This window comes from Calonectris borealis, chromosome 19 (genome assembly GCF_964195595.1).
Source record: "Calonectris borealis chromosome 19, bCalBor7.hap1.2, whole genome shotgun sequence".
Taxonomy (NCBI): Eukaryota; Metazoa; Chordata; class Aves; order Procellariiformes; family Procellariidae; genus Calonectris; species Calonectris borealis.
This window is the reverse complement of record NC_134330.1, coordinates 1,866,839-1,880,574: the sequence shown is the minus strand read 5'-3', so window position 1 is coordinate 1,880,574 and position 13,736 is coordinate 1,866,839. Positions and strand designations below refer to the sequence as shown.

The window sequence follows — 13,736 nt, the reverse complement described above, 5'->3', positions numbered from 1 at the left end:
GCGGAGAATTAAGGAAGTTGTTAGCATTGATAGGTGTTTTAAACTGGAGAACAATCTGCAAATTATTACATTAGCGGAAGGTACTCTTTCTGTCCAGAAAACACTCAATAAATTTAAAAAACAAAAAAACCCACAACCCAAATCTGCCGACCTGCAGTTTTCTGAAAGAAGCTGTTTTTCAACTTACTTATTCTATCAGATCCAGCAAAAAAAGTGCCAGATGTTCTTACTTCAGCTTATATATACAAAAAACATACAGAATAAGCAAAATCACTCCTTTCCAGTACGTATTAATCAACCTAATTAAAGAAACCTTCAGTCAAAACTTAGTGTTTTGGGAAAACCGCTATCAAGCACGAGTTAGAGGGCACTGATGTGAAACGGTGCGGACCCTGTGCGAGCTCCGTGCGACACAACCCACCCGGCGCCGCTCCGCACGCCTCGCGTGCCCCGGGAGGCTGTGCCCGCCACCACAAACTCTGGAGCTCGAGATATTTGGGGAAGCGAGCTCAAAGGGTCTCATCTGCAGGGAAGAAAGAAGGGGAAAATGAAATGTTGGAAGAATCACTATTTTAGAGACATTTTGTTCTTCCCTTGCTGGTGGGGAGGTGAAGACAGAGTTACAGAAATCAATCCTTGCCCTTTCGGCCAAGAAGTAGGAAGGAGCCAGTAAAGCAAAGGGCAAAGCCGAGCTCAGGTACAGCCCAGCATCAGTGCTTTTCCTTACTAACAAAGCGGGAGCTGAACGCAACGCCGTCACCTTATACCAGCAGTGCAAGTCAGGGCTCTCTGTCCTTCTCGGGCTCAGCGAAGCCAACAGACACACGACAATTCACAGTAGCAAACCGTTTGCCCTTGCAGCTCCCATTTGTTCAATTCCAGGGCAGGAACTTGGCTCTAACTGCGGTGCAGGGCTTCCAATTTTCTCTGTCTCTTTGGTGGAAAAGTCCCCGAAATGCGGGATACACGGATGCAGCCAAGCCTTCAGGTAAGAGCCGCTGACTGCCGCAGGGCTCTGTGCAAGGAGCGGCAGGACCGCTCCGGTCACCACCGGCAAACCACCATGGTGATGACACAGGGCAGGGACGCGGTGCTCCGACCGGCTGGAGAGCCGGCGGATGTGCTGGGCCTGCAGAGAACTGCACTGACCCGTACCTTCTCCCGCTCGCACAAGTCAGCAGGCTCTCTGGAGCACCAAACACCCGCAGAGCCTTGCTCCAGCACAGCAGAAAACCAGAGCTGTATGGGAGGAAACCAGAGAAAAGGAACGGGCTTTTCTTACACATTTTACATACCTAAGCTAGTAATTTTAACAGCTTCTAATTTGCTAATACAAGAGGATTGATTAGGTGGAATGTATCCACGCAAGAGCTGTAAACCGTTAATTGCAGGGTAGCAATGTTTCCATTTACACAGCCCATTGCCAAGCCCTCCTTCAGCAGCAGAGTCACTCGAAGCTTCTGCCTCGCAAAAACGACCCCGGGAGCAATTTCTGCTCCCTGGGCACAGAGCGGGGCGCGGGTCAGCCGCTCGCTCGAGCACACCCACCCAGGCCAGCAAGGCAGGAGCACACGTTCATGTACCTGCGCAGATGCACCCTACAGCTCGGACCAGCATCCCCCACCTGAATTTCCAACACTTAAAAATAAATGCTCAGAAAAACAGGATCGCAGCCGGGGACGGCGAGCACAGCCAAGAGAGATGGCGCGGCAGAGCCCACTCGAACAGGAGGTTCAGGGGTAAAAGCCTTCCCTTGCGCTACCAGCAGTATTTGTGTAACCCACATTTCTGCTGAATCTCAAGATTTTGGCGATAGGGGATGTGTTACCTGTTTGTTTAAACAGATCACCAGGAGGCTTTACATATGGCAACAACCTTGTAAAATTAAAGGCTTCAGCAGCATCCAGGTCCCGGGCACGAGCGAGGTGGCAGCTGATGGAGGTGATTTACTCCGGGGACTGCACTGGGCACACGGAGGCAAACCAGCCCCTTTTCGGGGACACCAAACGGCTTCGGCTCACCGTCTCTCAGCCTCTTCAGGCTGCTGGGAACGCCCTCCCCACCTTCAGTAAAAGCTTTATTATCAAAACCAGCAGATATAAAAAAAAAATAAAAAGCACCCCCTTAATGCATATTTGAGAGGACTTACCCAGTCCGCTTTCACCAATTCACTGGGAGAAGAAAACAACACACCAGGGAGTGAAAGCTGCGCAGTGTGTCTCAATATTTTCATATCACATTTTTGGGCACGGGCGTGCTGCGAGTAGCTGCCTATTTTCTCAAGGTCACCACGCTGATTTTAATTCTGCTCGTTGTATTATGACTGCCTGTCTATGTAAATGTTGCATTTTGTTCTCCTCCTGTTTCTGGCCTTTCCTCAATTAACATTTTCAAATAGTCCCACAAGACTTGAAGCACTACCTGCTAATCACTTTGCTCCTGAATTCTGGGAAGCAAAAGGGTTTCGGTTTCATCGGCTGAGTAGATTCATAAGCAAGAACTTATTCATGGCATTTAGGGTTTCTTTCCATTCACAGATCATCAGGAGTTTTGCTAATTTATCTGTCACTCAAACTGGCTGCTCAGCAGTGACAATAAAGATGGCAAACTGAAGTCGTATTAAAATGACCTCACTGACTTCTCAACATAGCTTCAGCTGGGAAGATTATATTGTCTGTTTCTAACACAAGCACTCATCCCGGCAGAGCTCACGCATACCGACTCTCTGCAAGTGCAACTGAACCATTACCATAATTTTTAAAAACTTCTTAAATATTTGCACAACTCTTGCTTTACGCTTCCTGAAGAACCTTTCAGAGATGAGAAAGGCTCCACTGATGTACTTTGCACTCTCCAACACGACTGGTCTCTAATTGCATTAAGTTATTGATACCGTTCAGTACTAAGTGAATGGGAAGATTTTTCTTTTTAAGACCGTGACTGTCAACCGCAGTTCTACAGAAAGGAAATGCCCAGTTTTCTGCTCGCCGTCCTGCCTACGTCTAGCCCTGGATGCCACACGGATACCTTCTGCGGGACCAACACTGCCATCTCCCATCTTTCTGTGTCTCTGCTTTTCCATCTGAGGCATCTGGATATCAGCCTCCAGTGATCTGCAAAACCATCATTTATTGCATCCCAGAAAGCGTAACTAATATTTGAAAAGCTATTTAATATCTTCTGTATACAGGTGCCACAGAAAATGCTAAATTTCCTCCTGCACGCCTCTTCCTTCCTGCAAGTTTGATGCTCTGGCTCTGACCCTCCCTTCCTGAGTCGTTTCCATCACAGGAACGCGAGCAGGACGTTGCCTCCTGCATTTGTTAGCGCCTGACACCCACTTTGCAGAGCTGTCGGTGAGCCGGCGCTGGCCATCAGGGATGCCTGCCTCCACCTCGCCTCCCGTGTCAGAGCGCCCAGGACTGAGCATTCCAGTCAACGTCTCCTCTTGTTACTACCTGCATTAGGGCTAATTGAAAGGAGGTTGGATGAATTAAGAAGGTCAAAAAGGTCTGGCTATGTAGGGCTCTCCCTCTGGGGAGAGGGAACTAAATAATTTGTTTACACGTTAGCTATGAAGACAAGATACAAATGAGTTTTACAAACCTACTGTCCTTTACAATATACCTTTAAGTTGATATTTACCTTAAAGTTTGACTGTGTAACTGGAGATTTCCAAACTAATTGCTGGGCTGTGTTTGCAACCTTTACTGGAGGTTGGCGGGATTTTTTTTCTTATTATTATTGCATTTGTTTGTTAAACAAGAAAATAAAAATGTCAAGCCATCTCCCGAGTGCTGCTGGCAAGCCGAGTCTCTCCCCTTCTTTAGAGAAAGCATTTGCACACATCTATTCCTCCGGTGCGTCCCGGCCAGTGCAGCTGTTCGCTCTTTCTCCTCCTCTGGATGTAATTTTCATTACTGGTATAAAATTAAGCAATAAGGTATGACAGACAGTACATAGCTGGGCAATTATTCCAAGCCTCAGGTGGCGTTATCCAGCATGAGGCTGGGGGCAGAATGACTGTAACCACCCGAGACGTTCAATAATCGCCTTGAAAAGCGTGGCCAGGAGCCTTATTTGCTATTCTGAAACAGAGTCTACTGGGATGCAGGGCTCATACTGGCTTGAATGCATTTATTTTTACACTTCACGTCAGGTGCCCTGATGCAGCAGCAATAGGCGCTGGCCAGGAAATTAAAAGACAAGGGAGACGGATCCAAGAGTTGGCAGCTTCTCCTTTTTGTTTTGTGTTTATTAACACCAAAGTAGGGAGCAGCACCAAGCCTGTCGAGCTTGGGGCCACCGGCACGCTGCCGTGAGAAAGCCACCACGCCGGCAGCGGCTGTCACCCTGGCCCGGGGGGATAACGCTCAGGTCCCCACCGCCTGACGCAGAGGCTAAGGGGGAGAAACTGATGCCAGATGGGAAACTGGTGGGATGTGGCCACCCGGCCCCGAGCGCGGGGCTGAAACCACGCGCCCCTTCCCTGTGCTCCGTCTCGCCAGCCGCAGCTGTCCCAACTCCTACCTCGGTTCCACCGGGATGGAGGTGAACTCACAACACGAAGCAGAGATGTGACTATTGCTCTTCAGCGTTGCAGCCGTTAATGTGTTTTACGACATGAATATTTATAAGTGAGGATGTAATATTAAAAACATACACATATGAAATATTAATATGGCACATGTCATAGCTGCAATCTAAATAGATAGGTATGACTGATGGTATTATCGCTCAGCCATCACCACTTTCACTGATAGGTCTGTAAATGGTAAATAATATTAACTAATGAATCTTCACAGCCCTCGTGACGTTTTGAAGCAAATATTTGCTTAAAAATCACTCTAAGAAACCCTGTCTGCAGCTACTCCTCCCTCCGATCCTGTGTGCCTTTGGCAGAAGATAAACACCCTGCCTCTCTATGCATCAAGGGTTAAGGTCTCTCTCCGTGTTGCAAACCCCAGGTCCCTGGGATGAATTTCACCAGCTAGGGAGCGGTGAGGCCGAGCCGAGCGAGCGCTTCCCTCAAAACAACTGCACTCTCTGGAGTCCCATTTATGAAGTGATACAACTGACAAGGGAATAAAAGCCTGTCTCATCTAGGAAAGCAATAACAATAATACCACCTCCATTTATATCTTATGTCACGCTTTTCATCCAAAGCCCTTAAAGCACTTTATGCTCTAAAAAAATACCACCACCGTGTTTGTGAACGCTTTTCCAAAATCCTGTGGGTCAAACCTGGCCAAACAGCAGCTCTCCCTTTAGCCCCATCCTTCTAAAAGCAGAACTATGTGAGCAGGCGAAAGATTCCCTCTGAGCTGTCCTCAAAGCGCTCAGTACTATCGCCAGTACTGCCAAGAAAAGCTACGCTGAAAATGACCAAATTAGGCAATTATTTCTATATATTTTAAATACTCTTTACTCAAAACTGCCTGGGGATGTATTTTCAAATGCACATGACCTTGCCTTACTTGAGGGAGATGGTGATAAACAAATAATTGCAGTGACTCTTAATTATATTTATATCTCATCTATAAAAATGTCAATTACAACTTCAGAGGTCAACTACAAAACTGAGGTTTTGGCAGCCGGACAGAACACAAAAGGCTATTTTTCTCCTAAGAAAAGCACCATCCTTCGCGGAGGCACAGACGGTATCTCACTAACAACATCACTCCTGTCTCTTCCAATAAATACAACCATTATGCCAACTGCTTCCACCTGGACAATTACTTTTATGCACTGAAATCTGCTAGATGGGAATGGCACAAACACAAAGCACCACCTCGCGTTCCTCCCCGAGAGCGGAGACTGCGGGAAGGACGTAGCACACCCCGCGCTCCTGCGTGCGGTCTCGGTGGTATGAGGTGCACAAACCTTTCAGTCTGAATTCTGTGGTTTTAGGTTAAACCCAAACCTCGGGCACACCAGTCTCCGCATGGCTGCAGAGCTCCTGCATCTCGAGAAGGCTGCTGCGATGCCACGCAAGGGTGCCGGGACTCTCAGCGTGCCACGCTCCAGGGCACGGTGGGCAGCCCACGGGCGCTGCGGGGGCTCGGGAGAGCCTGGTCGCAGAGGACCCCAGGGAACGGCCGGCTCCGCTCTGCTTCACGCGCTGAGCTGAAGGGATGCTCACCCGCGACCCAGCCCCTCACACGCGCACGGAGGTGCCGCCCAGCCCCTGCCCGAGGCACCCTCCTCGCAGGCACAGGAAGCAACGGGAGGTTTGCAACAACTGCAAAAATCCAAGTGATTTTAAAGCTCTGCCACAATCAATGCCTGTCTTTTGGAGATGTTTTAACCCCTCACACATAGGATATTGTTTGTATCACACAGACAGCCTCGCCTTTTCTAAATTTTGTTTAGTTTTAAGATTAAAGAAGTCCAAATCACATGCTGTCACTTCCCTCCTCTCTCCCCTGCCATTCCTAACTGTGTGAGGGAGAGTTAATTGATATGAAAATAACTCTGGGGGCTGTATGGCTTTGAAAAACATATAGCATTACATTCAATACCAGCAATTACGGCTTGGGGGATTCAATCACTCAATGTCTTTATTTGTCTTCTTGCAAGTTCAAGACGTGGGACTGTCGTGACGCACGCCATGGACAGCTTCTGGAGCAGCTGATGGCTACAGGCAAGCACAAAACAAGTACACGCTGGTGGAGAGCACCTAAGGCTGTGATCAAGAGCACCCCATTATGATAACTAACCAATATACTACCTTCTCTTGACTCATCTCTACCCTCATGCTTAACAGTCGCAGAAAGAAAGGGGAGAAAGGGGAGTTGCCAAGCAAATTTGTCAGGAGACACTCCACTCCACTGCACTTTCCTTTCCACAAAATGTACACAGCCTGGGAAGGGCTGAGCCCGCTCCCGCACCCCTCGGTTCAGACCCTTTCATCTAACCCTTCCTTCCTCCCTCCTCCTAAGCAGCCCGCTGCGTACGGCGTCTTTTCTCAGCTTTGCTGGATACAACAAACAAGCCTCCTGCTGCCGGGGTTTGGGGATCGCCCAGCACGGGCAAAGCACAAGGGCAAGGCAGCCGCCCCGACCAGCTCCGGCTGTTCGACGTGCTCGGCAGCAAATTGGTATGCTTTCTGGAGCTGCCTTCCATAATCAAGTTAGAAGGACATCATCATCTTGCCAGGCTCCCTCCAACCCCAAAGATCAATAACTAATGCGGAACTCCAGATTTTATCTGCACTTCGCAAGGGTAACAAAATAACACCACCCTCTTTTTTTTTCTTTCCAATTACTAAATCCTTTCAAGATTGACCCAGTAATTTTCAGCTCTATGAAATTTTAGGCAGTGAAGAAAGTGATGAAAGTGATCTTCCAGAGCATTTGGAGAACAACTGTGTGTGGTTTTGCTCCCTGTACAGAAGTGCAAAAGTACAGTACAGGGTACAGAAATTACCAACACTTTCTTTCTAAAAAGAAATGGCATCTTAACTAAGCTGACCCAGAGATATTTGCCTTCTAAGTGCTAGTTCATTGCGTGCCCACTATCACAACTAAGCAGCCAAGCTAGAAGGAGAACCTTGCAAGAAGACACGGCATCCCAATGAAGCTAGGGATTGTTTTACCTACAACACTCCAAAAATTAACCACTCCTTCAATTAAATACTCTCAGATTTTGTAGCCTGCCGTTAATACGGCTAGACAGATAGGCATGAAATGCAATAGCTCTGAGGCTTATTTTCCTTAGAGAACATCCAGGAATAATTGGACATTAAAAAAGAAAAAGACACCAGCAAAGGCAACAACGTGGTTAGCTTGATGACATTTTTAATGTTATAAAAGTTATGGGCTCCATTGGCAAGGCATTAAGTTTTATTTTGGGTGGGGTTTTCAAGCCTTCCCAAGGTATTAATAAAACTGTTCAACGATGAGCAGCTTTGAAAACCCCTCTTACTATGTCTGGTTAAATCTGTGCACTTCCACTAAGTAATCGGCGCTGGCCCAGTGCCGCGCGTGCAGGTGAGTTACACACTATCAGGGTACACACACGTGAGTAACACGCACGTGCCAGAATTATGTCAACAAATATTCTCAATTTGCTTGCAAGGAAATTTATCTCGCCTCCTAGCAGTAGGGAGTGAATTTTAATATTTTTCCTTTCCCTTGCCTGCGTTGATTATTCTAGGCATAGACTAACTACAGTAAGCCACAATGGATATTTTATCTGCCCTTTCTCTTTCCCTTGGCTAATTTGAAGATACAGATTGCAACCTGCAAGTGGTTTTACGAATTGCCATTAACACTGTTGCTACACACTACTGCATTTTAAACATGTTTCCAACATAATCAGAATGTCACAATTTGTAAAATCTGGGGTGATTTTATAAACAATCGATGCAGCAGAACTCGCTTCATCACACAGCCCACTAGCCAGCTTATTAGCCTGATTAGTGGCAGCTACCTGTACAGAGAAGGAAAAAAGTCTGAAAAGACTAGATAAATTCAAGCGTGAAGATGATGAAGACTCTCTACCCTGCCTTTCACACTTGTTTGTTTCTTCCACCTGTACTTGGCAGAGGTAAAGACCCAGAGCTCAGACCTTCATGCCCCTCTGGCAGCTGCTCCAGCCGTAGCAGCGCAGCCCCTCGGCACTGGCCAGGCTTCACCCGCTCGCAGGAATTTTGGCTAATCCCAGCAAATAAGCAGCTGTCCTTCACCCAGCAAAAGGGTTAGCCTGTTGCCTGAGAGACAGCCTCACAAACAGAGCTGGCCTTCCCGGGTGCCAGAGCACTCCCTTCTTTGCCAGGAGCAGGGACGGGGGGTTCCAGCCCACCCTGCGCCCTGCACGGCACAAGCAAGCGGGACAGACCCGGGTCCGGAGCCTGGCTCCAGTGGAGCGTACGGGAGGTGCAGGTAACATCACCTCCACCTAACAGCATTTGGAGTCTGCTTTCGGTCCTTTTGGACTCTTCAGTCCCCCCCCACGCCTTAGATCTCGTCTAGGAGCTTACACAAGGATGCTAAAGCGAAGAGAAATGTTATGGCTTGCATGTATAAAAAACAGGCTATAAAAAAACTAACCAATGAAATAAATTCACAGAATTCCTGGGGAAAAAAAGGAAGACCTGTTGCCCCTTGTCTTCAACACACATCGTGGGGAAAAAGCCCTTTGTGGAAAAAACAAAAGGTTTCCTGGCAGCTAAGGTGTCCCCTACATCTGCAGCCCTCAACGTCAGCAGCTATGGACCTTTTCTCCAGGTAAGGTAGTGGCAAGATGCTTTTGAAAGAGGAATCCATCCTCTGGGGCTTATCGCTCAGGTTCACACCTGATAGCAGAGCTCTCCAGAGCGCTATTCCAGCTTCCCCTAAAAGCACAGAAAAGCTGAACCAGAGCTGTCAGAGCAGAGCTCAGCACGAGCAGAGCACAACCACCAACGCCTCCCCGGTGCCCTCGCGCCTTGGGAAGTGCTTACAGCAGCACAGTGCCGCCGGCGGGGGACAGAGGAGGCATCACCTTGAGGTACGCAGGGAAGAGACGAGCGCCTGGCTTGCAGGAAGCAAAGGAAGGGCTAACACACCATTGCTCTGTTTTTAATGTCCCTGCAGAGTGTCCTGCCTACCCTGGCAGCGGAGCCCAGTCAAGGCAGGCACAAGGTGTTGAAGAGACCACAGTGAGTTCGGTGGGCAGGAACAGAGCTCACTGCAGGCACAGCCAAGAGCCTCAGTAGGAACAGAACTCCAGGATTTGGGACATTTCAGCAAATGGAGACTTCCTCCCCCTGTCTCTGGAGCAGAGCCCTTATCTGGGGACGAGGCAGCTGCTGGGGCCACCCAGCCCTGCCGATGGGCTGCAGTTGTGGCGCAGGACAGGCTGACGTCCCCCAGGACAAGCTGTTCACGTGGAGCCCCCCGTGCCTCCTGCGCCCTTGGAGAGGGACAGCGGAGACCTGTTCTGCGGGGTGACAGAGGCAGAGACAAGAAACCACAGGTCAGGGACTTGCAAATTGAGCTGCAAAAGCCTCAAAAGGACAGGGCACGAAGATGAACGCCAGGATGCACTGCCAGCCTATCTGATGCATGCCGCATAAACTTGCCAGGTTAAAAACAGTTTCAGAGAAGAAAATAAGGAATACAAACAGAAGCAGGGAGAAGACTCACTGAAACACATTCACAGGGGCCAAATTGCTGGGACCAGAGCCCCCCGGTACTCCTTGAGCCCAGCTGCCAGCAGACCACGTCAGAGCAGGGACGCGGGGCCCTTGTACCCAGCACAAAAGCACCACATAATGCAGCTCTTAAATGCAACAAACAACACGCCAAGATCCTGAATGGAGAAGGGTATTTATGGCCCGTTTAAGGGTGGTTGCAAAGAGAAGGGTGGAAAATTCCCTGGATATAAAAGAAAGTTGTAGGGGGTTGAACTTTCCAAATTATATAAGAGTTTTGAACACTTGGTTCCTGTTACAAAACTGATGGGCACTGGCTGTTCACGTCCCTTCCCTGGCTCTGAGGAGCTTATCTTTCGCTCGCTGCTGCTGAGTTTTCCAGGGTACTACGATCCCCGACTTCAGAGAGGGGTCAGTGCCTGGGAGGGAACTGCTGGAGGGAGGGAATGCTATCCGGGAGGTTTGCCTGACTCACCCAGCCATCCGCACGCACTAAGTTGCTTGTTAAGGCAAATATCAGAGCGGTGCATAATTCCGGCAGTGCCGGGAGGTCAGGTCTTCTGACCCTGCCACGGAGATGGACGAGGCGAGGCGGCATCCAGGCACTCGGGGCTGCTCCCCTCTCCTGTTCCCAGGGCTCCCATCGCTGCCTGGCTGGGCGCAGGCTCCTTTACACCTTCTGGCAGCCTCCCTAAACAAACGGGCTACATACACCACTCCAGAGTAGCTGACACACTCGAGGCTGAGACAATAACCGTATCAATCAAGCGACCCCCCACAAAGAGTAAACTGAAGTGTCTGGAGTGCGAAGGGCAAACGACAAACCCTGGGGCTACACGTCCACGCCGTCGCACGGGGGCAGAGGCCACAAGCTGCGCTGGCTTCCTGCGCCGCCTCCAAACACACACCGTGTTAAAGCAGGAGACTGGTGGCGTAAAATCAATCCCATTCGGAGAGAAGGGTGTCTGGGAGCCTGCCCCCAGTGCAGTTTCTGGTGCCACCGTGAGAGCCCAGGTACGCTTTACCCCCCGCCAGCTGAATGGAGTGGCTGCCAGGCTGCTCTCTGCCTGGAGCTCAGCATCTCTGCTGCAGCGATAACGTGAACCACTTGCCGAGAGACAGAGAAGCATCATTTATTTCCACTGAAAGGAATGGCCATAACATTGAAAATAATCCTCAGCTCATTTTCACAGAACTGTACATGCAATGATGAAACCTTGTCTCTCTTGTGAATTATGTGGAGGAAAATTCCTCTTCTGGCGATCCTGCTTATTCTGAGCTATCATCACCGGAGGACGAGCAGTCCTCAGCTTCAAAACTCCAGCATGCTTGAAACCCCAGCGGAGGGGTTTAGCACCTTAATTTCCTGGTATCTCAGCTTAACTGGCCTTATACCCAGCTTAACCAAACGCTAGCCTCCTTGGTACAAACCCTCTGCTTCCCTGCAGCCTCACCGCACACAGCTCCCTGGGCTTTACTATCTCCAGGGATGCCGCGGAGCCTGACAATGGTCCTCCCAAAGATAAGGCATGAGACTGACCAGAAAAATCATCTCTATTAAGAAAATCCACGTGAGATTCAGCACCACTGATTCAGCACCACTGGATTTAGCCACTGGGTCATCCTGTTGACACTGATTTTTGGCTGTGCTCACCATGCAGAAGCTGTCACAAAATGTGATGTCTGAGCTCCCGTTCTCTCTTACCTCTATGCCTGTTGGTCGTCTTGTCAAACATAAGCATGGCGTCCTCTACCTGCAAGACAGAAGAGGGGAGATGCGTGCTTTAACACTTGGGCTACACGGTTCGCAAAGACACAGCGGACAGACTGGGAAGGGGAGACAAAGGCAGGAGCAGCCTCAGCTCGGGTACAAATGATTCATCAGATCTCTTGCCTTTGCTCAGACTCAGTTCTTCTTTTTGGAAATCTGCGGCTTTCAACCCGCGTCCTAGCTGACATTTGATCCTAAAGCAGAAAAGCGAACATTAGAAGTTCTGTTGCCCTAAAAAGCCAAATATCTAAGGAGCTCTTCCACCTCTCATCCCTGGCCATGCCTCACCTCAACCTTTTTCCCTTTTGTAGGGGGATAAGGAAGGGCCAAGAGAGGAATCATGGACGCAAATCAAGCCCGCGATTTCTCCAAATTAGAGTCACTGTCTTGGCTGAGAATTAGGAGGTTTCAAGAAGTACGAGCAGGGTAAAATCTGGTCAGCCAAGAAAGGTATTCAGAGGTTTTGAAAAGGCCTTTTGAAAAGCTAGAGGAAAGTGGGGAGAGGGAGGAGGGAGAAAGTTTAATTCGCATCAGGCTTGGCATTTCCACTTCAGAAGAGAGATGACTGATGAAACGTATTGAAGTGCAACCAAATTGCTTTCAACTTTCATTACTATTTGCATGATTTATTCCACCTCCATTTAATCTGTGCAGCCACACCTAAAATTTTACACTTATTTTAGAAGGATGTTGTGCTGGGGTTTATTTGCCAGCATTATCACATTTTAAACTGTTGCTCAGAGGCGGCGGGAGCCGGGGCAGGTCGGTCCTGCATGCTGCAGGAAACGTCCTGGGCAATCTTTCTGAAAAGAAATTAAAGACTTGCTATTCCCCATTTTAAACTAGAAGCTGATGAAAACCTGTATCACTGTTAAATTGCAGAAGACCTTGGGGGAAGGGAGAAGATCGCTGAAGAAAAGATTTCGTTCTTTAAAGGACTCCACTGGTAATCTGTGGAGGTGGGTTTTGGGGTGGGGTTTTTTGTTTGTTTGGGTTTTTTTTTAGTTTTTTTTCCCCAGTAATTTTTATGATACTTCCATGTTCTTGTGTTCTGGCTTTCTATAAAACATTTATTTTAGGAAAGTGACTTACAATGCAGTTACATGCTCTCTTCACCTTACACAGTGCCACCAAAGGGTCCACCTTTCACCCCAACTGCCCGTGCCCCCTTTGTGCTGACCTCTTCCTTTCTGCCCACACGTATGCACAGCAGATCAAGCCAGGGAACTGCTCCAGCTTAAAATGAACCGCACTTTCTCTTCCAGGTTAGTTTTAAGTCAGATCAGTTTCCCAGCATGGCCAAACCAAGGCTTGTGCTGACACAAGGGACGGGCTGCTGCAGAGGCAGGGAAGCAGCACCTTACGGGAAGGTGGGACCACTTTTGGTAGCTGTGCCAGCTTCTGCTGCCTTGACCTGATCCTGGAATTACAGCAGGGTTTGAAAGCTCCCGCCTGGATAAAATTCACAGTTCAGGGGGTATAGTTTGAGTGTAGTTCTCTTATGCAGGGGAACACACATCCAGCCTACTTCTGTGCAGAATTACAATCTCAGTCTTGGCTGGGCAGAGACATATTTTGGGAAGGTGGTAAAAACACAGCTTGAACCTCTCTTAACTATGGGACTGAAATATGTTCCAGGAGATAGTAAAAAAATACAGTGCAGCAAAACCCTACACGATGCCTAAACTCATCCAAAAACTTGTCTCTGGTTAACTTGCTCTTAACTTTTTCAGTCAAAGTAGTTTGCAAAATGTGTTAGCAATGGCCAGAGATGGTGGAGAACTGCATGCCTCCTTGATACCCATCTTGAATGAGACCTAAAGATGC

The 13,736-nt window shown here is 48.7% G+C and overlaps 1 protein-coding gene across 6 annotated transcripts in view; it reads right to left on the bottom strand.

Annotated features, from left to right (window-relative positions):
* MSI2 (musashi RNA binding protein 2) overlaps positions 1-13,736 on the bottom strand; it is a 262,158-nt gene that overhangs the window by 93,102 nt on the left and 155,320 nt on the right. For all 6 annotated transcript variants that reach the window (XM_075168323.1, XM_075168322.1, XM_075168325.1 and 3 more), the window contains exon 7: positions 11,844-11,892. In XM_075168323.1, the coding sequence (XP_075024424.1) occupies positions 11,844-11,892 (49 nt within the window). The remainder of the gene's footprint in view (positions 1-11,843; positions 11,893-13,736) is intronic.